Genomic DNA, 23,096 nt, shown 5'->3' with positions numbered 1-23,096 from the left:
GTTCAACACTACACTGTATGTTACCCGCGTTGGCATATTCACAACACCAACCAACCAAACATTTTGACAGTGTACCATGTATCTTTCAAAATGGCTTTGACATCAGTAAACGCAACCGGAATTAATCCAGGAGCTCCAGATTATAAGGCGCACTGTCATTTTTTGAAGAAAGTGTGCCTTATATTGCAGAAAATATTGTATATTAAAAGGGACTTTTAAGGTTTGACACTGCATCAGTGTCAGATTGCACCATCCATATACTGAGTCAAATGGACTTCAATAGAGATATTCATAGCAGACATAAATTTGAATTATGAAAAAAAACAAAAACAATGCATGTTCACAAACTATAATGCTTTTGGAGAGTACACTTTAGACAGAGGAGACAAAACTTTGGGGGAAAGTACCAGTAGCTCTGATTGCCTTAAAACTTTTCTCCTTTTTGTCCAAGGTTACTCATGTGTTTTAAATGATTCAAGCAATCAAAACCAATGTCAGATGATCATGCATTGATTTTCAATACATTTTTAGTCATTACTTTTTCCAATCTGATGTTTTATTCGTGCCTGTTGTGTTTATTTTTATTTTTTCAATAACAAACGGGTAATAAAAATGTGATTCATGTCTGGATGTTTTAGACTCTACCACAAGCAGCAGTTAAAGATCTTGCCATTATTTTTGGCACAGATTTTGGTCTTCATGTACATTTGTTGTTATTTTCCAATCACACTTCAATTTCAACATGACTTTAAAGTGATTTACCGGTACTTGTTTTTTGGAACCTGAGTTTTCTCCCCTCTCCACTTGGTGTACCTACACAACTGCTTGGGGGCTTGGAAGGGAAACATGAAAAAAATCATGTCTTTTTAGTAATTTACAAGCAGAGGAAAAGAGAGCCTTAGCAGGACTGAAACCCATGATTAAACCCAGTAGGTGTCTGTGTTGAAGATAGCCAGTGTTAAATGGAATCAACTGAGGCGTACTGACTGACATGCATAGGCTGTTAAAGTCCTGGGGTTTCAGAGTTTGTTTTTTTTCCTCAAAAACCAAATGGGAGTAAGGAAGGAAGGCTATTAAACATGGCAGACTGTACAATATAAATGGTGTACAATGCATGCCCTGCTGTGTGTTCATGAGAGCACGATACTTCCTCCACTTTGCCCTCTATGAGTCAATGCGGTACAGGTTTTTGCAGTTAACTGCCACTGCTGTTCCTCCAAAATGTATATATTGCCAGGAAGTCAACATAGATTATTCATTAACGCTACAGTGCATGAGTGAATTGCCAGCTCACAACTACTACCAGCCGCTGTTTGTGTGCATTGGGAAAGGACTCAATTTTATCAGCTCAGTGCACAAGGGGGGTATGCAAATACAAGAGTATGCAAGCAGACCTTGGCTTGGACTGGAACTTTCTTTGGCCTTTTTTTTTATTTTTTGGTGTCAAATGTTAGTAAATGCAAATTTTATTCCCCCAAATGTGATTTAAAACCACATTTCTTGCGTCTTTTTTTAATCTTGAATTTTATCCCAGATTAAACCAACATTTGAGGCCAAACTTGAGCAAATGTAAAACTCCTTGCAGGCACAGGCATTGAAAAACCTGGCACCAAGCATGCATGTGTGAAACATGTATGCAACACTGCCAGTGTGTAAAGCACAGTGTATTTTGTTATCTCTCAGCACAGCTTGACTTAATAAATAGTTTTTCCAAAGAAATGTGGTTTATTAAACAAAAAGATGAATAATTTTCATTTTACTTTAGTTTCGTAAAGTGTTTGGAACATGATCTTGCATTTTACAAACTGTAGTGATGTTGTTTGACAAGAACGTTAGTACTACAGCAGCTTTGTAGGCTTTATGCTTTGTAAATAAGATGATCTCAAGGTGTTCAATACTTTTTGGAAGCTGGTGACACAAACATAAACTGCACCATTCTAAAAACTAACCTATAAAAATATGTGTTATAAATATGTGATTTTATGTACATTTTGGTGAAGACTGCATTGTTTCCCTAACATCTCTCCAAAAAATATTAGATTAACATATAAGTTGACTGGATTCCATTGCTCTGAACACTTTTTGTGTAAAAAACATTTACATTTTTACTCTTCTGATTAATGCACTTCTTTTAGTTTTCATTTATTATCCTATTGAGCTGTTTGATTACCAGGAAGTATAATCGTATTTTCTTTTGCCAGTTCGTGATGCTATAATAATATTATTTAGTAAATAATAAAAACTTATGAGGTTACTCTGACAGTAATGCTGTTTTCTCTCTGCAAATGTAAAATGTCACTGTAAAAACATATACCGGTAATATTCAGAAGTAGCTTACTTGAAGAAACTGAACGCAACTGAAAGAGCACCTAACTAATAAAAAGAGACACAATACATCTATTTTTGCATTCTGCACTGCTGTTTTGGGGTCATTTTTATCCCAGCAGAGAAAAAGCTGACACAGTAAATCAATCAAAATAAACTGCTTCTCAGAACGTTATTGCTCTTCTACTGCTTCTATGATGCAGAAACACAGATACTGCTGCAACATGCAAAACATGCTAGTTTGTAATGTTGAAAGATTGTAAGACTTTGATCTCAACAATGGTAACACTTAACAATAAGGGTCCCTTTACTAATGTTATTTAATGCATAGCTAAGCATTAACTAATTAATAAATAAAGGGTTATTACTTCATGCATTATTGAGAAGATAACTAGTGTTTATTATTTAACTTTATATAATGCATTAAAAAGCATAAATACAGTGATCCTTGTTAACACTACAATAACAACGAATTAATTCATAATTATTAACTAAGGTTAATTAAAGCTTTAGTAATGCTTATGAGGCTTTTTAGCATGGATTAATAGTCAGGTCTGGCTAAAAACGTAAAGATCTTTTTTTTTTACTCATTCCTAATAAAAAAAAACGGAACAAAAAACAACAATATTAAATTATTGTTATTATTAAGGCTTTACAAACATATTAACTTACATGCAGTTAATGTTTATATAATGTAATTTATTGCATAGGAAAACGTATTCATGTATATATTCATGTTTTAATGCATTACTTAAGGTTGAATAAAAAACATGCTAAGTAGTGCAAAAGGTAATACACTTAGTTGTGCAAAGTAACAAATGAAAGGGGCTAATAATACTTTCTTTAAATGTTAATAGATACTTAATTATGTGTTAAATAATGTAAGTAAAGGGACCCTCATTGAAAGGTGTTACTGAAACGGTAAAAATATGTAAAATCAAAGCAATGAATTGACTATAACTCTAAATTTTGACGTAAATGAAAAAAAAAGGGTTTTCCATCTGTTTGACCTTAGGAGATATTTAGGCTTATCTTTGGTAAGTCCAGTTTATGTGCTCAACTATCTTTTAAGTCTAAATTAAAACAATAAATAAATCAGCTATGAATTTAATCTATCACAGTTTCAAAGTATGTTATACTAAATTTCCAGGGAAGACCATTCAAAGAGCTCAAACTAGAGTATTTAAACCGTAGAGCCGATGGGTTAATCAAACAGATAGGATTTCACACATAACATATCCATAACTTAACGTTTGATTTTTTTTTTCCTTTGGCCTCTCTCTTTTGCTCTTTCTCTCCATCCCCCTCTTTCAGCCAATACTCAATCCATCCCCCATGGCGATTTGAAACAGCCAACAGTATCTGCTCTATTGCAGAACCTCCAGAGACACCGGCCTTCCAGCACACAGTCGAGCCACGGACTGAGATACACACACTCAAACTGCAGAAAGGCACACACATTCACACAAGCTGATGCTGCTCACCTAAGATAATCGATACCAGCAAGGGAGAAAAAAATAAAATGAAACAGCAGATGCAGGTTGCTTGGTTCTCCGTAAAGAATTAGGAAAATTGTTCTTTAGATGTGCAATGTTGTTATCTATACATTTTTGATGTTTCAAACTTTATAGGCAATTTATTTATTCAGATTCTAAAATCTGAGTGTAGGGGACAAGATAAAAATAAAAACACACAATAAAGACAAATGTTGCTTTGCTTTTACTTCTTTTCAGGCTTTGTAGATCAAAGATGACAAAAAACACCACATCTTTAGTTTATAAATAGCATTTTGACGGAATGGGATACAAAAAAGGGTCAGACAGAATATAAGACATCAGAATGACAACTCTGCTGTATTGAAAACAGTGTCTAAACAGAGACTAAGGAAAAAGTGACAGAATGTCCAGATGTCTGGTGCAAAAGACTTCCTCGTCTGTCAGTGAAGAGGAGCGGTCCGTGAGCAGGCCGTCAATTAAGCAGCCGGTTCTCCAAGTACAAGCTGGGTGATAAAGGGTGAGCCTGTGCGCTCGTCTGGCCCTGTATGATTTCTTTTCTGTTGGCATTTTGATGCAAGACCTTTGAAGATAAATTTCTCACAGCAAACATGGCAACTGTGTGTGTCATAAATGAGAAAAAAGGAAGCAAGGAGGCAGAAGGGGTAAGGAGGAAAAATCTTCCCACATTTTTATGCTACGTCTTGCTTAAGCCCGTATTGCAAATTCTTAGATGAAAGCAGGTTTGGGGAATACCTAGGAGCTGGTCAGTCCAATTATAAGTACAGCATGAATCCTGCCTCCCTTTGCTGACTGCCAATAAGTTCACCTAGCCTATAATGAGCCAGATTTGCTTAAAGGCTATCGGGGTAATATGAGAAAAGAGTCAAGGAGTACATGTTCGTCATATTGGTCTATAAATCTTTCATAAGGAAAACTTTAACTCTGGAATGAAAAGGTTTCTTAGAGTCAATGAACTCGCCAGATCAAAATCAAGCTCACTTTGAGTGTGGAGTCCAATCAGTTTCACCATCTGCCAATGCATGAAGAGATCTGAGAAAATTCACACTGTAGTTCAATAAAAAAATGTTTCAATTTGAAAAAAATACAAATGTTAACTAGTTATAGCCTGTCAGTTATTAACAAGACTTGAATATTAAGTGTTCTTTGAAAGCAAAATGATATATGTCTAACTTTTGGTGTATTTTACATGAACTTTAATCCAACATGTAGCACTCACTTTAATTATTTGGGTATTGAGGTTTAACATTTTGAATTTCTGATAAATACATGCATTTATCAGAGAAAGCCGTGTATTGGAGACCAGCGTTTATTCCATCACAGACAGAATACTGGTGGCTGATGCGTTCATTTTACACTTTGGGTTTTATTGAAACCATTTACCAATAGACCTTTTCCCAACCCAACTGAATGTAATGTTTTTACATTGCAAAGAGAAAGGGTGGCATAAGTCTTACCCCTTTGCATTGTGGGTAGTAATGTATTGTTTTTTTTTCATTGTGTTTAAGATCTTTTCTGTGTTCTGGTTGTTAAGGGGTTGTGTTGGTTTTAGTTGTTGACCTGTTTACCATTGTGGTTGTGATTTTTGGTTGTGTGGTTGCAATTTGCTCCACAAATTCCTCACAGAAGCAACATTGCACTGCCAGTCCATTGTTGTGTTGACGTGTTCATTTTAAGATAAAGATTTGCGTGAATACAAAAGCCTGAAACATGCATATACACACAATATATACGTTTCATTCAAAGTGAATGTGCGTTGTCAAGTGAAGGTAGGACTAGCACCTAAATCTAATCCTTTTCTGAATTTAAAGTGAACTTGTTGATAGGGCAACACAATTTACCTAAATGTATTACTTGAAGATGTACCCTATTAGATCAAGTAGCTCATACTTTAGAATACTAGTTAAGATGAACCAAGCTCAATTCAGGTCATACTCTATTTTTTATATTTACTTATATTTACATATATCTAGTAGAACTGTTCTTTGGTAATCATGTTACAGCAATGCCAATAGATCATGTTGCACCAACATATTTATATTTAGGTCTCCAACAAACCAATTTTTTGCTACATTAACATATTTAAAATAAGCGGAAATACTTCCCATAATTTCATTTGGTTCAACCAACAAGTGATTATTTTTAAGTGCAAAGGAAAAGAAGACTGTTTGATCTATATTTTACTAGAATTGTTAAAGTATGGTATTACATCTTACGTTACCCTAATTTTTGAATAGTTTTATGATATTTTTGTCACTGCTTTTGAATTTTTTGCCATAATCTCTCCTACAAAGCATTCTTTTCAAGCAAATTTCTTCCTATTTATATTAGCAAATTGAGTTTTGGGTGAAATCGGACTGCTTCTGTTACAAGACAAAAATGTCCAAATTCCTGCGCAATACATCTCCAAAACCGACAGACTATATCATGTAAAATAGATGAGCTGTCGGTGTTCATTTGTCATGTGCATTTGTGTGTGAAAACTAAACAGCCAGGAAGGAAACTTTCATTAATGCCACATATTCCAATTTGTCACTAACAAAGCGGACTACATCGCTCTTGAGAAACACAAGATTTCATATTAAGTGAAAAATTAGTTTCAAAGGTAAAATAGCAGATTTTTCATGCTTGATTGCAAGAAATTGCCAGTTGATTGCTTTCATGAAAATGAGCTTAATCGTAGTTTTTTTCACCGCTCAAATTAAACATGTTCAGGACAAATAGATTTATGTCCTAAAACTCTCAGTAGCAGGTATATTATCTGGTTTAAATGTGTGTTTGTGTGGAAATTAATAAGAAGCACTTCTGCTACAGGCTATGACTCTCCAGATCCTTTTAATTATCTCCAGTCCCCTCTCCTGTGTCAGGTTTTCTTGCATTTAAGATTCATCCATATTTTCTCTGCTCCTGGTGTCACATCTCTTACCATCTGTATTTGTGCCTCTTTGTAATCGTTCTCAAATAGCCTTGGGAAGTCTGGGAAAACAGTTTAGTGAATCTTTCACAGAGGAAAGAATATGAGGCTGATAACTAAAATGAGAGGAGGGATTTTTTTTGACAGCTTGGGTTACCTTTAGGACATTTTCTGCTTTTGATTTTATGGCATTTAAAGATAAATAAAAAACAAACTTCTTCAGTATAAGAACCATTAAATAGATAATCTACCTGTAAGCTAATGCTGTTAGATTTATTGATTCATGGCGATTCATTCAGAGGAGAAAATTATCATATCAGACTTCTATGGGCAAAATAAATATAATCAGTGTTTTCTTGCCAAATAACATCCAAATGAGGTCACGGATATATGAGATATTGCGATATCCACATAGTAAAAGAAAAGTAAAGAAAAATGCGGAAAAAACACAATTCATATCAATGTTAAAAATTAAGAAAGTACAAATTAGCTTTCAGAACTAACACTACATATTAGGCGTCCCAAAACATGGTTGGGAGCGTGTCACAATATTGAAACATAAAAAATAAAGTAGTTCAAAACATGAAGTACACACACACACACTTCTGCATGTTCGGATGTCATGTGTACTGATACTGCTTTGTATATTGATACATATAAAGTTGTCTCTGTACTTCTGTGATCCAAACTGTGGCTCCATACAGATCATGGTTTAGCCATGATTTGTTGCATCTCCAGCACCTAATGTTATACACATGCAAGCTTTGGGGTCAGGTGTGTTCCTGCTCATGCATGCCTTTCTTTTTGCAGAACACAATGTAAAGCAATGTTCGTAAGCATGTTTGCATAATGAACAAAAGAGGATTTGTTTGTGGCAAAAAGAGAAGTTGGTTTGGTTTTGCACCTGTGAACGAAAGCCAATAAAAGGTCCAAGCCATCAAAAACTAGCACAGGCATATAAATACTAGTTAAAACTACTTAACTTTTAATTCAAAAAAAGGTGTTTGATAAATTATACACTCTGACTGACCAAAACCAAAATAACCATAATCAATGTGTGCAGTTTTTCTTGGATCCAAAAATTCATATGAAGTGTATCTTTAATATTAGTTTGTGAGCTATAGAGTTTACCTTTGAAAATAAATAGAAAACTCCTAATGTTGGGCTTTGATGTTTTGCATGAACAAAATCTATAAAAACTGGATGAATCTGCAAAAGGCAATAAATAAAATGGGCTCTTTCAGTAAAAAATGTCTCAGCTAAAAACACCAGTTTTAGTATTCATGTCCCACTGTGAGGTAAATATTGGTCTTTATGATTTGGAGCCCTTTTGTTCTCCATTCATCCATCCGCTGAACCTACTATATCCCTTTCAGGGTCACGGGGCTGCTGGGGGCTATACCAGCTACTGTTGGGTGAAGGCGTGGTAAACCCTGAACAAGTCACCAATCTGTTGCACATTCACATCTAGGAGCAATTTAGAGACACCAAATGGTCTACAAAGCCAAAGATCCCAGAGAAAATCCATACATCATGGGGATACAAACAAGTGCTGTGATGCTATGCTCACCTTGGGCTCCTCAATGCACATTCAAGTGACCACTGCCAATGAAAAGTCTAAGTTAACAAGCGTATACGTGCATTTTGGGCTTCCACGTTCAAAACATTCACACAATGTTACGCAGGTTTTTAAGGCCATTTTTGGGCTCTACGTACAAAACGCGTGGCCACTAAACAATTGTGAAAGTTAAACCTGCTGATCTTTGACCAATCAGAGACTTGGCTTTGGTAGTAAAATAGAATCCCTTTCAAATCAATTGCCAACAGTTTGATAACTGATCATAGAGGAGAAATTAACAATTGCGGTTTGTGTCTGGCCAAGTCTTTTGTACTGTATGCTGGAACAGAGCCGTGAAAAAAAAAAACTAGAAAAAGATTCACAAAATATGCACCGCTGCATAATTTTGGAACAAGCCTCTTCCAACTGTAGGTACACGAGTACCGGGTAGCGACAGTGCAGTGTGAACAGCATATACCACAAGGGCATTCAAGAACTCGCATTCTTACAACATATACCCGATGTGTACCTAGCATCAGGCGAGAGCGCTAATCACTGCATCGCAAGCCACCTACTCCTCCTTTTGTATTACAAAAATGAAAATAGAAACATGTCCCAACTTTGCTAGAGTTCAACCCGTGATATGGCTAGTTGTGTTTCTGGCACCATAGTGTGTATGTTCACACTTTCTGATATAGTGTTGTCCTTCAGTAACACTATATTTTTAGAGCTAACCTTTTTCAATCCATGTTTTGCTTTGGGTCTGTTGTATTTTTACTTTTACTATTTTAGATAAACATTTGAATAAAAGTGTATTATTCACATAAAACAAAAACTACAGGGTAACCGTTGCTAAGAAGGTACTGTTTCTACCAGGACATCCTTCACTGGAAAAGGCTTTGCTCACATAAAGGCATAAAAAAATGTATCTTTTTTATTTCTTGTTTTTACTTAGTACATACTGTGAGAGACTTTTCTAAGGAAAATACTACACTGTTCCTGCAAGCAGCTTCAATATCAGCAGCTTCTTCATAAGCCTGTCTGCACATTCCCAAAGAATTCCCAGGAGAGTGCGATAGAGTGATGCTCCAGAAAGAGGAGGAGGTGGAGGAGGAGGTCGGAAATGGAGGAAAACGGGGATAAAGAACTGACAGGCCGGATGGCATGGGAATGCTCGTACAGTACCTTGGAAATGTTCGCCTCATTATTCGGCTTTCCACTGACACAAAAACCCCCCACCCCCCCTCTCCTCCTTTTGTTAGCTGTTTTGCTGAATGTTATAAATTACCACATCTGCAGCCCATTAGAGAAGATACCACAATCTTTGCTTGTGGTGGGTAAGCAGTATGAGGTATGCAGCAAAAAACAAGAAAAAAAAGCGGGGGTCTGCTGCCACACCAGCAATTGAACACATCGCTGATAGTGGTCTGTCTTTTGAGTCATTTCTAAATTACGAATTCTTATACTATCAATTTGGGATTTATTGGGAATTTTATTTACAAACCTTTGTCATATATACAGGTAGTCTAAGGCACTGAAATATTAGGCAAATTAGGCGTGACAAAACAGTCAGAGATAAGTCCAGCAGTCAAAGAATGTAGCTTTTGAGTTGAATGGTGCCAAAGCCATTTGTTTTTTTTTCAAAAACTTGTTTACGAGAAAATGTCAAATTGTATTTGATGGCCTTTCTAGTATTTCTTTCTAGTATTGAGAATACATTAGGGTTAATTGGTGTTCCCATTGGGGAAACTTCATTAGAATTAGAGGAAAAGTTAGCATTTTAGTCACAGTGATCATATTGCAATTATAGTGTAGCATCTGATGAAGTGCTCATTTATCATTTTCATGCCTGGAAGGCACGGTTAGAGGTTTATTTAGTTGTTTTTCTTTTTTCTTTTTAGTCAAACCGACTTCTGGATGATGTGACACGCCTCAGTGGGGCTAAGAGAAAGCAAGCAGAAGCTTTCATCATTAAAAGTGACACCCATTTGAAAAGGAAAAGCTCAACAATCCTTGACCTCCAAGGAAGTTGGCATTAACCCAAAGCTCAGACGAAGCTGGTGGGCGCCGTTCAATGTGGCATTTATAGATTGACAGACCAAGGATGGATAGCGTTAATATCACAGCAAATGCAAAGCCATCCTTCTCCTCTCAGTGACAGCGGGGTTACTCAGTTCCTATAAGCTCTTAATACATCCAATCTGACAGACACCCCAACTAAGAAATATGAGAGACATTAGACCCATCGTGTTTATCTTGAGTAAACAGTTTGTTGCAAGTTAAAACTGTTTGATGTCTTTCCCCTGATAATTAAATTAGAAATATTTGAAAAGAAATACATCAATAAAATGAAAAACAGAGTGTCTTGAAAGTAATCTAAGCAGTGACAGTCAGTGGAAGTATAAAATATATGGTTGCAATACTTCTTTATAAATAAAAGCCTATTCAACTAGCAAAGGAAATGTGTTTGTTGATATTCAAAATTGTCTAAGATGCAAACAGCATTTACTTAAGTGTCAGTTTAGTTTTACTTTTTCATATTCTTTCACATAAAACCAATCTTTTGAGTCTTATTATCCCTGACCTTCACACTTTTTACAAATTTGATTACATTTGTGCTACTTAATACAGCTCATTTCGATGAGATCTGATTGCATCTCTGATGAATATTTTATTGACAGAAATTCCAATTCTCCAACCCAAGTTGTGGCTGGGGCTTCATGCCTTGGCTTATTGGATTTAAAGAGTGATCTCCCTTGCAGCGGAAATGTCACGAAGAACTTCTGCACAAGAAAACAGCCTGAGGACTTCCTGTGTTTTTCAAACTTTTTGAATCCTTTCAGGAAAAAAAATTGAGAGCAGATAAAAAAATAAAAATACACATATACGTATATATTTTTTGAACAATGGAACAAAAAAGTATTAGGGCCACCATCAAAATAAGTAAGAGAGAATGGCAGACGAAGCTTGCGTTATCAGAAATTAACGTAGCCGTGGAAGCCTGAACTGTCTTCGAAGTGGACCATTATACCATGGTCACTAACAAAAGAAATAAATATTCAACCAGTTTTTAGTACTTTATTTTTGTTATTTGTTCTGTTTAGATCACTCTTTTCACCATGTAACCGGAACTTCTTTTCTAGGTGTGCGTTATCACTGTGTTTTATCACTTTTTAATCCACACCCAGCAGCCATTCAGAATCGAGTATTCACCCGGACCATGGTATAAAACTAAATAATACATTTACTACCACTACTTTTACGACTTTATTCTGAAATACTAATTAAATTGTTTCCTTTCATGGTGGCTTTAATGCTTGGTTATACAGTTTCAGTCTATCCCATCTAAAAGAAGATCAAACAGCTTATCACAGTACATCTAACAACGTTGAATGTTGTAGTGAATGTGTATTCTTTATTTACACAGTAACCTTAGGCACACAAACATTTTCCAGCCCATAACCACTGTCCCACAACCTTGAGCCATACGTTGTCTGTCTGAACCTCTTGAGTGCTTCTCCTCTCTTTTTCTCTCTCTGCGCTGCCCCGGGCCAAACAATCTCTCTGCCTTCGTCCTGATGCTCCACAAATCTAGCTCCTAGAAACGTTGGGCCTGAGGGAATACGGTGACTAAACCTGTTTAGACAGTACTTGCAGTGCACTCTCCTCAGTCTCCAGAGAGTAAACGGAGACCAGCTGTCCCTGGAGTCTGATACTTACTCGCTGACTGATCTAACCCGCAGCCAATGGAGGCAGTGGAAAACAAGCACAGCTTTCAAACAGTCTTAGAGAGCCAAAATATAGATTCATTTATGGATGGATTTTTATCATATGATGGATATTACAATAGTTGATTACATAGGGGAAAAATGAAATTCTAATGCAAACAGAAATGTTCAGTGTAGCTTAAAGAGAAATGACACCGCCCCACTACCACTGTCAGCAGATGTCACAGCCACTTTAAGTGAACATTCCCTAATTAGAGAAAGGGGGCAAGTAGGATCCCGATGTCAAAGCAACCCCATCTCCAGACGATGCTCCCAAACTCAGGCTTTATTAATAGCAGATTGGACACAGAGGCTGACCACAACATGATGTACTCCAGGTGAGATGTTTAATTACAGCAAACAATAACTAAGCTTCTGCATAATTTTGTTAAAAAGTTAAGCAAAATCCTTTTTATCATCAAGCTATAAATACAATTGATTTTGTTTTCCCTAAATCACATTATTTGTGTGTCAACTACTACAGTTTGAGGGTTTCTTTTTTTGATGATACTTCAAGAACGTACAATGATAATTCTGTCATTTGCATTTGTGAAATGACTAGAAATGCAATAACCCTCATCGCCCTGTTTTCTACAGTCTTTGTCTGATGTTTGTGAGTGAATCCAATTGTTTAGCCTTTTTGCTTTCTCTGTACACAGATTAAATGAAGTCGTACATCAGAGGCATCACTCCGATGACATCTAGCTAAAAATAAGCAGCGTTACTAAACTTAGGAGCTTCTCAAACCCCACAGACAGTCTCTAGTGGCAAAATTAGTGGCCTTTTTCTGATGTTTTTGAAGACGTTTGATGACTTTAACAAGAAGCCTGTGCAGGCTGCCATATTGCTCTGTGCTTTACTGTCCCTGGAGCACCTGAACACTAGATCTTCACCCTTTGTATTTAGATGAGATTTTCAGTTTTTAAACCAAAACTGAAGCATGACCATGGTGTGCACTACTGCTGCTAGCTGAACCAGATTTAATTGTGATGTAAATGTAAGGATGTTTAGTTTATTTAATTAAGTTTTATTTTACAGGCAAATAAAGGACACGCATACCATTTGTAAAACACAAATATTCAGCAGGAAGAACATCTGCATGGGGTTGAGTTGGTAAAAAAATGTCAGTGTGATTTGTAAAAAGATCGGGGAATTGACGCATTAACAAATAAACATTAACAAACAAACAACAAAACTAACAATAATCAAAAAAGTTTAAAAAATAAATGGGAGCAGGAATGTTATTTGCAGTTTAAAGTGTTTTTAGCTTTTTTCCCGTCCGACTTTTTTATTCGTCCTATGCTTTAGACACAACTGTCCTTATAGATTGTCACAAAAAAGGCAGACGGCTGGTTCCAATTGCAGCAGGTTTATTTGCTCAGCTAAAAGTTCACAAAGCTAAATCAGGGTCATGCAGGCAGGGGTCAATAACAAGAATGGGAGCATCAAAGCAGAAACGAGAGTGTAACTGCCGTGTGAGTGAAGCATAGGAGTAGAAGGGCAGTGATCCTCCAGTCAAGAGTGCGTATCACTTTCAAATAACCTAATTGACACTTATGAATTGCATATAAAAACACCACAATAATCATGCACAGTTCATGTTCTACATTGATTTCTGTTCTTTGTGTGGTTTATTCCAAATTTTCTACGCATTTCACATATGACACAGCCCTAAATAACAGCGCACAGCTACGTTTTTTATTTTTTTTTACCCTTTGTCTTCTGACAGATAGTAAAGTCAAAAGGCGGTCTGTCCATAAGGCTCATTACTCAACCACTGCCTTGCTGTGGCTGCACATTGAGTTCCACCACAAGCCTCCCTTTTTACTAACAAATGGAAACAACCAATTAGTTTAAGTGTAAGATGTATTCCTTTCTCCCTCTGTGAACATAAAAACAGTTCAGCTATCCGAGTCTGTGACTTTCCTATCACCTCAATAAAATACTCCATGATTGAATCAAGTAGTTGATGTCAGTAGGACATGTGTTCATTTCCCAGGGTCATCCTGGGTCCCTCCGAGCAGGAAAAAAATATGCTGAGTGTCTTCTGTGACATTTATTGGATAGGAAACAAATTCTATCTCTTTTCTTTCCTGTTTTTTTCTCTCTTTTGCTTTCAGTAAAGAACCCACTAGATGTGTGCGCATGAATGTTACACAGTACCCAGTGGTCACGCTTCAGGCACAGGCGCATTTTACATCTGTCACAGTGTCTACAACATCGCCTCGATTTTTCTGCCAACAAGTTTCACATCCGTGCCTTGAAGGACATATACTTCTTCCTCTGTCGTCTGTCCCCGCCTGTCTCTGTCACTCTTTTCCTGCTCCCATCACTTTACATCTGTCAGCCAACTACACTGTCTTTTGTCAGCCGCCTCCACACATCATCTCTCTCTTACTTGACTGAAATTGTTCTAGCAGCAGGACAAGGAGAACGATACATTCGATTCAGCACTTTTTCTTTTCACAGCAGCTCTCATTTTTATTCTCCTGTAAGTGATAAAAAAAAGGAATTTGAGCGAAATGCTGCCATGTCTTCCTGGTTATCTGACTCAATGAAGTGATCATATTATCTAAAGTGACAACCCATCTGTAACCCATACCAACCACATAAAGTGTTTTTCTCTCTGTAAACATGTGCAAAGCTCTGTAAATCTTTGCATCCCTTGAAGCTGAAATGTGTTTTTCATCAATGGAAAAACAGGCTGCATGTATTGTAAACCTTGTTATGACAGCCTACACAGCTGTCTAGGCTGTCTGGATAGAAGAGTTTAAACTCTATCTATCTATCTATCTATCTACGGTTGTAGATCGCTCTTTGTATCTATGGTACATGAAATATGAATATGACAGAAAATGTGATTGAAACCAATATGAATTACCTTACATTGGGTTAACTGATAAGCCAGAACTCTGTTTCAAAAACTGTGATTATAATATTTAAAATATATTATTTTCTTTTTTTTTTTTTTTTTTTACTAGTCCTGTCCAACAGCTAGGCAGGCTGATGATAGCTGAGGGCCTCTTGTGTTGGACATATGTTGGAAACTTTATTCATTTCAACCATGATTGAAAATCTTTGGTGTTGGACCGGACGGAAAAGGAAAGAAGGGAAGAAGAGGGAGGGATGTCTGAGGGGGTGGGGGGGATGGGGGGGGGGTAGTGAGAGGGGGGGTAAGACCATGAAGCAGCATAGAGCAGACAGGTTTACTGGTCGTTTATCATTACGGTACGGTTCAAATGTAGTACAAAAAGGGCGGGGCCTGTTCACACACACTCAAATATTATCAACACACCTGCTAGCTGCAAAAAATGTTCACATGTACACAAAACAGATAGTGTTCACGAACGCATACCTATGCCTTTAAACCAATTAGTGTTTAAATCAACTAGTGTGAAATCTTTCATTCATTCAATCATGCAAACTATAAGTGCAAAGGTGAGCTAACACCTGTGCTCAGGTGAGTGTTTATGTTCTTCTAAAATGGATGGTGGAATGTGAAAAGAAGGAGGAGGAGCGCCCAGCCACCCCCACACCCAGACCCCCGCCGCAGCGGCAGCCGGAATTCCCCCAACGCCACACGGGAACAGGCAGGGAACAACCGCCCCCCCGGGCGACCAAGACCGCCACCCAGGCCAGGGCCAGCAGGACCGCCGCGAGGCCCCCAGAGCCAGAGAGCAGGGAGGCGTGGAGGGAAAGAGAGCGCCGCCCCAGCCCAGACAGGAAAGCAGCCCCCCCGCCGCGCCGGAAGAGCCCAACGCAGGGCCCCACCGGAGAAGGACGCCCACAGCCCCAGACGAGCACCCCACCACCACCCAGGAGTTCCGGGCATCCCCCCGCCCCAACCCCAGGTAAGAGCCAGGACCCCCCAAGGGAGACCCGCTCCGCACTCCAGGCAGCCACCCACCCGGCCCACAGTTGGTCCAGGGAGGAGCAAGGCAGGGGCCCGCCGCCCCCGCCCAGGAGGTGGGAACCCCGGGGAAAAAAGGGCGGCCCACAAGGGGTGTTATAAATATGGCCCGACCAGGCTCGGCCATGTTGAAAGTTTGGCGGGGCCCAGCGCTCAGGGGCAAGGACCAGGACCCACCCCCCAGGGACACGAACACCCCCGGCTCAGGTGTAATATGAACCCCCCCACCGTGCGGAGAGAGCACCGCCGGGCCCAGGGAGCCGGCACCCAAGGGACACGGCCGCCATCGCCAAGGGGCCCGCACCCCCCACCAGGGAAGGGGTAGGGGACAGATGGACCCAGGTCCCACCTTCCTTGCAAAATGTGTGTGCGTGTATGTGTGTTTGAGAGGGTGTGTGTGTGCATGTGTGTGTGTTTATGTTGGAATGTATATATTGAAGGGGGAGGGGTGTGTGTACTAAGGGGGGTGCAGTTAAAATTGGCGAGTAGGGCACTAAGGGGACATCTCCTGATTACTCACAGTGATGTCCCCTCACCCTCCCCACTAAGGGGCCCTAAATGTCTAAGGTGCGGTTAAAATTGGCGGGTAGGGTGCCAGGAGGACATCTGCTGCTTGCTTGCAGTGATGTCCAAGCACCCCCCCTACCAAGGACCCTACATGTCTAAGGTGCAAATAAAACCGAAAGAGGGGGGGCCCACTCCATACGGCAACCATAGGAGGGGGGCCACTGCCAAGTAGCCCCCCCCCAAGGCGCATCGCAGGCTAGACCCCCCACCCCCTCACCCTAATATGAGTTTATATGAGGAAGGGGGTAAGTTGGGGACAGCTGGTAGACTGTCCCCCGGTGGTCAAACAGCTGTCCTCCACCCCCCCCCCCCAGCAAAGGGGCCAGGGCCACCCAGCCCAGGGGCCCCACCCCCGGAGGCGCCGACACCCCAGGCCCGGCACCACCCACCCCACACAGAGAGAGAGGAGCCAGAAAGCGTCGCCCCCCCCGGAGCAAGCCCAGGCCCCCACCCCCAGACGCCGGCCCTAGAGGAGCTCTGGTCAGGCCTTGACGGGACCGAAGAGGCCAACCGGCCGAGGCAACCACTGATTGCCTCAGCGGAGACCCCGACCCGTTAGCCCCCCCGACCCGTACCAATAATGCCCCCCCCCTTCCCCCCCAGAACGCCCCCCCACAGGACAATAAAATATATTATTTTCCACACTACAGAACTACACACATTGCCTTTAAGAGAGAAAGAAAGAGTCAGATAAGTCCATCTGTCAGGCAGATTTTATTATCTACGTTCTCAGTATGTCATGGTTTGGGTTTCTTTACCTTAGTTTTTGCTCCTGTTTTTGTTCTGTCATGATTTGAGTTCTGTTTCCTGTTTTATTTTGAAGGTTTCCTGTATTTGTTAGTTTTGAGTTTGACTTCCCTGGTCCCAATCTCTCCTGATCGTTTTCACCTGTGTCTTTTCAGTTCTGTGTGTATTTAAGTCTTGCCACTTGCCTCCTCACCTCTGCATTTTGGGTCCTTCATCAACCCCCCAAGACACAGGAACTCTAGAATTTGTTTGTGCCACGCTACACGTTAGCATATTCATAATACTTGTAACACCCAATGTTGCAACATGTAAAATAGACAGACTGCAAAAATGAATGTTACTGTGGCTATGCAGTCTCCCAACCTTTTTAACAACGCATAAAAAACACAGTTCAACACCGCTACATGTTAGCTGCATTGGCATATTTACAATAACACCTAATGTTGTTTGCAACACTTAAAAAAACAGACTGAATTGCTAAAACAAATGTTACTGTGACTACACCAACTCCCATCCTTGTACTATGTGAAGAAAAAAAAATGCTTTGTTAGCCACGTTAGCGTAGTCTCAAAAACAGATCTTTTTTGCGACACTTAAAAAGTTAGACTGACAATTTGACAGAGCGCTATGTACTTCTCTAAATCATTTCAATATATGTAAGTAAAACATTAAGGCTTGTACTGTAATCGTGTTTTATAGTGCAGAAAATAAAGTATATAAAACAAAGTTTTTATGAGATATTTGCACATAAGTTATAATCAACATTTTTCATAAGCTACAACAATGAAATTGTTGTATTTCTTGTATCTTATTCCAATGATGAGACTTAAATTCTCATTTCTAACAATTCAAACAATAATAGTTAATTAGGCTGTTGGGATGATAACTAACATCTGTAGAGTTAAACAAAAACACACCTGCACACGTAGATAAAGCTCTGCTCAAACTATAGGGGGTTTCTTTGCATAGCATCGTGGGTATATGAAAGAGCAATCAACCAAGGTATAAAGTAAACATTTGTGAGCCACCTCGACTCTTGCTCATTCTAGTGTAGAATATGCAGATGCCTCTAGGTCCTGTGTTCATCTGTTCAAACAATAACGCGCATGCATAACCGCAATGGGAACACATCCTACCGCTCAGTGAGGAAACAGCTTCACATGAATGTGCTTTGGTGTAAAAAGTCTAAATGAACCCCAGAGCAACAAGGAATGATCCTGTAAAGATGCTGACTGAAGCAGTAGGATATTATTATTATCCACAGTCAAAAAAGCCTTGTACCAACACAAACTGAAAGGCCTTGCAGAGAGTAGAAAGTTACAGCTAAAAAAATAAATAAATGAACACATTACAAAACAGCAAGATCGCAGTTTGAAGATGCACACAGGGACAACATTCTTTATTCAGTAAACAAGCCCACTGCTTATTATTTTGCTGCTTTTGGGTGGAAAAAAAGGTTTGCCAGCCTCTAAGCACTATCCAATAATAAAGCATGGTAGTGGTAGCATCATGTCATGGTGCTGTCATGTAAATATTTTGAATTCAGCTGACTAAACTAAAGTCATCTAAATGTAAAACAATTCTTCACATTTCTTTTTTTAAATGACATAAAACCCCTTTAAAAAGATAAGTGAGAAAAATCACTCAAATGTCCTATAAAACCAGTTCATCAATTTTAAATGATGTTTTACTCAAAGTGAAGAATAACATTTCTTTGCCAGATTCCTGTCTGTTGGTAGAATATTGGGATTTTGTGTTTGAAAAACACTTCATATTTTTTTAGGCAGGAATTACATCTCAATGGGAGTTTCAAAACTGACAGAACACCTCACCGGTAAGTAAGCACAACATGTTAGACACAGGTAAAAGCAACCATGTGTGCACAGCTAAGGCCTTCTTTTACAGTTCTTGTGCTCCTCAGTTCTCCTCATCTGAGCAGTTTTTGCTGAAGGCAGTTCTTTTTTACTATATAGCCCCGGGGCGACCCACGAATGTGTGACCTCTGAGGGATGAAGTGAAGAAACATAATTCATCCAACAAGTCTTCCCTGTGTTACCTCTTGACCCCAAAACTTGGCAATAAATTTAGTGGAAAACAACTAATAAACTTCCCCCCTCTAGAGGGCTTAGCCTCATAGAGCAGGAGTGCTGACCTGGCATACCATTATAACATGCAACCATATTTATGATTGAAAAAGTAAAACAATGACTAGACAGGTAAAATAACTCTTAAGCTTTGAGACAAGCCACAAGAGAAAGGGCACTGAAAGCCAGTGGAGTGTATCAGAGGTTGATGGAGGTGGAGCCATAGAGTATGTAGTTGAGGCTGTTACCTCTGGTCACCTCCTTGAATTAGTGTGATATTTACACAATTATAACCCAAACTGGTCTCTATGTTTTCAAATTAGCAAGAACTGTACCCTAAAAGACTTCGTCAACTAATCTTTTCCAATGTTTGTGAGCCCTGACCTGTTGCTCTTTGCCCTCACCACATGCTTTGTCCTATTTCCTTTTGACAACCGTAAGTGTTTTTAAAGATTTCCACCTGTTAGTTTGAGGCTGTGTAGTCAGGAACACCCCATACTTGGCAGGTGCAATGCCACCATTCAGCAGGACTACCACCTGCTGCCACACACTCACTTTTGTTTAAACCTCAGACTGAAGGGGACACAACCGCTGCTTGTCTTTCAGGGAATTTGTAGTGTCTGAGGTGTAAAAGTACTGGATGGAAGTCACTAAAAACTGTATCAAAGAGGTGGAGTGAATCAGCTATACCAAGGACAACAAGAAAGCCTCTGGGTTCTGGCAGACATCACACAACATCACGCACAATGTAGAACTTACTGGCCACTTCCAGGGATGCATTGTGACTGATGGCTTGGCCCAGATAGTTCCGCGCAACACACACATAGCTACCATCATCTGGCTTGCTTCGTCTTCCGTGGATGATCCGCAGGAAGAAAAGTGATCCGCTGGGTAGAAGCATACGATGGGAGCGGGGGTTGTCCCTGTCTGTTTCCACGCGCTCTCCATCTTTGTACCATTCTACCGTCGGCGGGGGACGGCCCTCAGCCTTGCAGTTGAGAGTAGCCGGCTCCCCTTTAGACACAATTAGGTCTGACGGGTGCTCCACAATGCGGGGAGGGAAGTCTTCCTGACGAAGACGGGATCCTGGAAGAAAGGAATATAGTGCAAAGGTTAAATATCTATATATTCTATCAAAAGAAAAATATATGTCAAAGAAACCATAAGTACTAAGTCAAACCTTTAACTTTTGGTTATAAACCCACGTAAACTCTTTTAAAAAAAAAGGGTTTTGATATAAATTTGCTTAAAGTCCCACTGCGATCATCTTTGATCTATTCTAAAAGAGTTCCTAAATTATGATTATGTTGTTTTTAACCAAAATGAAAAGAAAAACTTCTGCAGAGTGGCAGTAGTTCATTAAAAATTCCTCTCTGAGTTGTCATGGAGTAAGCCCGTCCCTACTTCCCATCATCCATCTGCTACATACTCTCCTGCTAGCTTACACCCCTTCTCACCCCAACCTAAAGCCATGTCACACAGCCACTACGTACATTTTGCACGTATTGCCCAGATGAAAATTTGTCGTATGTTAACATACGTGTGAAAAAAAAATAAATTATTATTTCGTTCCCATGAAATAATAATTCAAGTGATAAGTCATTCATAAACAGGGATGTGAGCAACACTTGGATTTAGCTTTTATGTCATACCTACAGGATTTTTCAAGAGGCATTTTTCAGATTGCTACTGATCTACAATGATTTGGGTAAACAAATTATCAGAAATGCAATTTTAAGCTTAAATTCCTCTATACACGTCATCCATCATGCCACAAAATCATGTTAAAAACACAAAAAACCCTTTTCATTGTAGAAAAGGAGTTTTTAATGATTTTAAGCTTTCATAAATTCCGTTTAGTCATTTTAACTGTTTATGTTCAAAGGTTTTGCATTACAAAGCAATACATTATGGTCACATTTTTAACAACTTTTTAAATAACTGATGGAAATATCCTGGCAAATATCATACTGAGAGAACAATTTCCATGCCAACATTGTAAACTCTAAAATAAGCCAGAGAGCGAGCTTCCTCTCTTTATCCATCATTTATGTTTTCAACATGTGAAGCCAACTTCAACACATTCTTTGAAAAAATGATAGAACTAATAAGAAGAATACCTTCAACCATAACAACCCTAACAACCACAAAACCCCATCTACACCCTGAAAACATCACTGACGTGTCAATCATTTCTCTCTTTTCAAAGAGACTCACCAGTGGACCGGCGTGAATGAGTCCTGGTGCCTCGGAGGCCGAAGAAAACCCCCCTAATGAGTTCCAGGTATACAACTTGAATGCCTCTTTACATCCCAGCTTCTATTCATCTTTTTCACCCCCGACACAGGAAAACTCCCACACATTGTCACTTCCAATCACACACCAACCAACAATTGCTCTTTCTTTTTTCTTTTACAGTATTTTTTTGAATCTCTAGAGGTCAGGTTTCTTTCAATCCAAACAGAGGTGGTGTGCAAGAAAGTTACTATCAAAATATTCAAAAGAGGGCAGAGTAAGTGGAAAACATGTGGCGATTATGTCAGCCACAGTTTACCCATTTTATGGCTCTGTGAACACTTTTCTGTTATTTCATGCAGTAGCTCCCACAGGTTTCTCCGTAAGATGCCAGTGGTGTTATAAAGCAGATAATCACTACCATGCTGTAGAGTGATGAGCCCCGAACACTCTTACAGTAATCCCATTCAGACAATTGGCTAAACACAAAGATACCAGCCTATGAACAGGGTTTACGGTGGGGTGGATGTCCATCCACACAATGGACTTGACCGGTTTTCCTTTAGAAAAACAACATGTATAAGGACAGAGTTCTTAGATTATTTTTTATTAGACACGATTTATTTTTGTCAAATGTACTTTACAAGTTTTGGCGGAGTACCTTTCGCCTTCGTCTGCTGTGTCTGATAAAAAATAATTTAAGAACTCAGTTTAAGTTTGTAGACATACTGAACTTTATTGAATTATGTATAAGGAAACTTGATTATGCAGACATTATCTACTTTAATACCACTTCAGCCAATATACATTCTCTGGATATTATTTATAACAGCTTGTTGCTGTGTTATTCGCTGACCCTATATGACACACCATTGCACCATCAGTTCATTTTTAAATGCATTCATTTCAACTTTCCTCCATGCCTAACACAATTTTTAATGCCATTCAGCTCATAACACAACTTAAAAAAATATTCACGTCCTCAGATTTGATAGAAATTCAGGAAAAAATGTGTTTAGGGTTTGACCTCCCAAATGGAGCAACATTCCCACTTCTTTACGTTCTTGTACATCTTTTGCATCGTAGTGTTGCCAGATAGAGTCTTGTTTTTCCAGCCCGAAAGTCATCTTAAAACTGCCAAACCCAACAAAAGATTTGTCATAGTAATCATTCTTTATCTGCTTTTTTCCCTCGAACATCAAGAACAATAAAAAGAGAAAGCAGAAAAAAAAAACTCAAAAATTCAAATACTGTGGTGTTTGGTACAACTTGAACAAAAGTGATAATTATGTGTGCATTTTTCATGAATTTAAGTGAGGTAAAATATAAGCAAATGTCCTCATGAAATGTTCAACGGGTGCTCGGATAATTTTAAATACCTGGTTTTGTGAATATGACATCTTCCAACTATTACTAAAACATTATTATATCCCTTTGCAGCCTGAATGAAAAAAAAAGATAAAAATATTTGGAAT

At 39.0% G+C, this 23,096-nt stretch overlaps 1 protein-coding gene across 2 annotated transcripts in view; it reads right to left on the bottom strand.

Moving 5' to 3' along the window:
* LOC101156600 (roundabout homolog 1) overlaps nucleotides 1-23,096 on the bottom strand; it is a 119,409-nt gene that overhangs the window by 62,534 nt on the left and 33,779 nt on the right. For both annotated transcript variants that reach the window (XM_023962574.1, XM_023962573.1), the window contains exon 4: nucleotides 20,146-20,472. In XM_023962574.1, coding sequence (XP_023818342.1) covers nucleotides 20,146-20,472 — 327 coding nt within the window. The remainder of the gene's footprint in view (nucleotides 1-20,145; nucleotides 20,473-23,096) is intronic.

This window comes from Oryzias latipes, chromosome 14 (assembly GCF_002234675.1).
Source record: "Oryzias latipes chromosome 14, ASM223467v1".
Classification (NCBI taxonomy): Eukaryota; Metazoa; Chordata; class Actinopteri; order Beloniformes; family Adrianichthyidae; genus Oryzias; species Oryzias latipes.
This window is presented reverse-complemented; position numbering and strand designations above follow the sequence as displayed.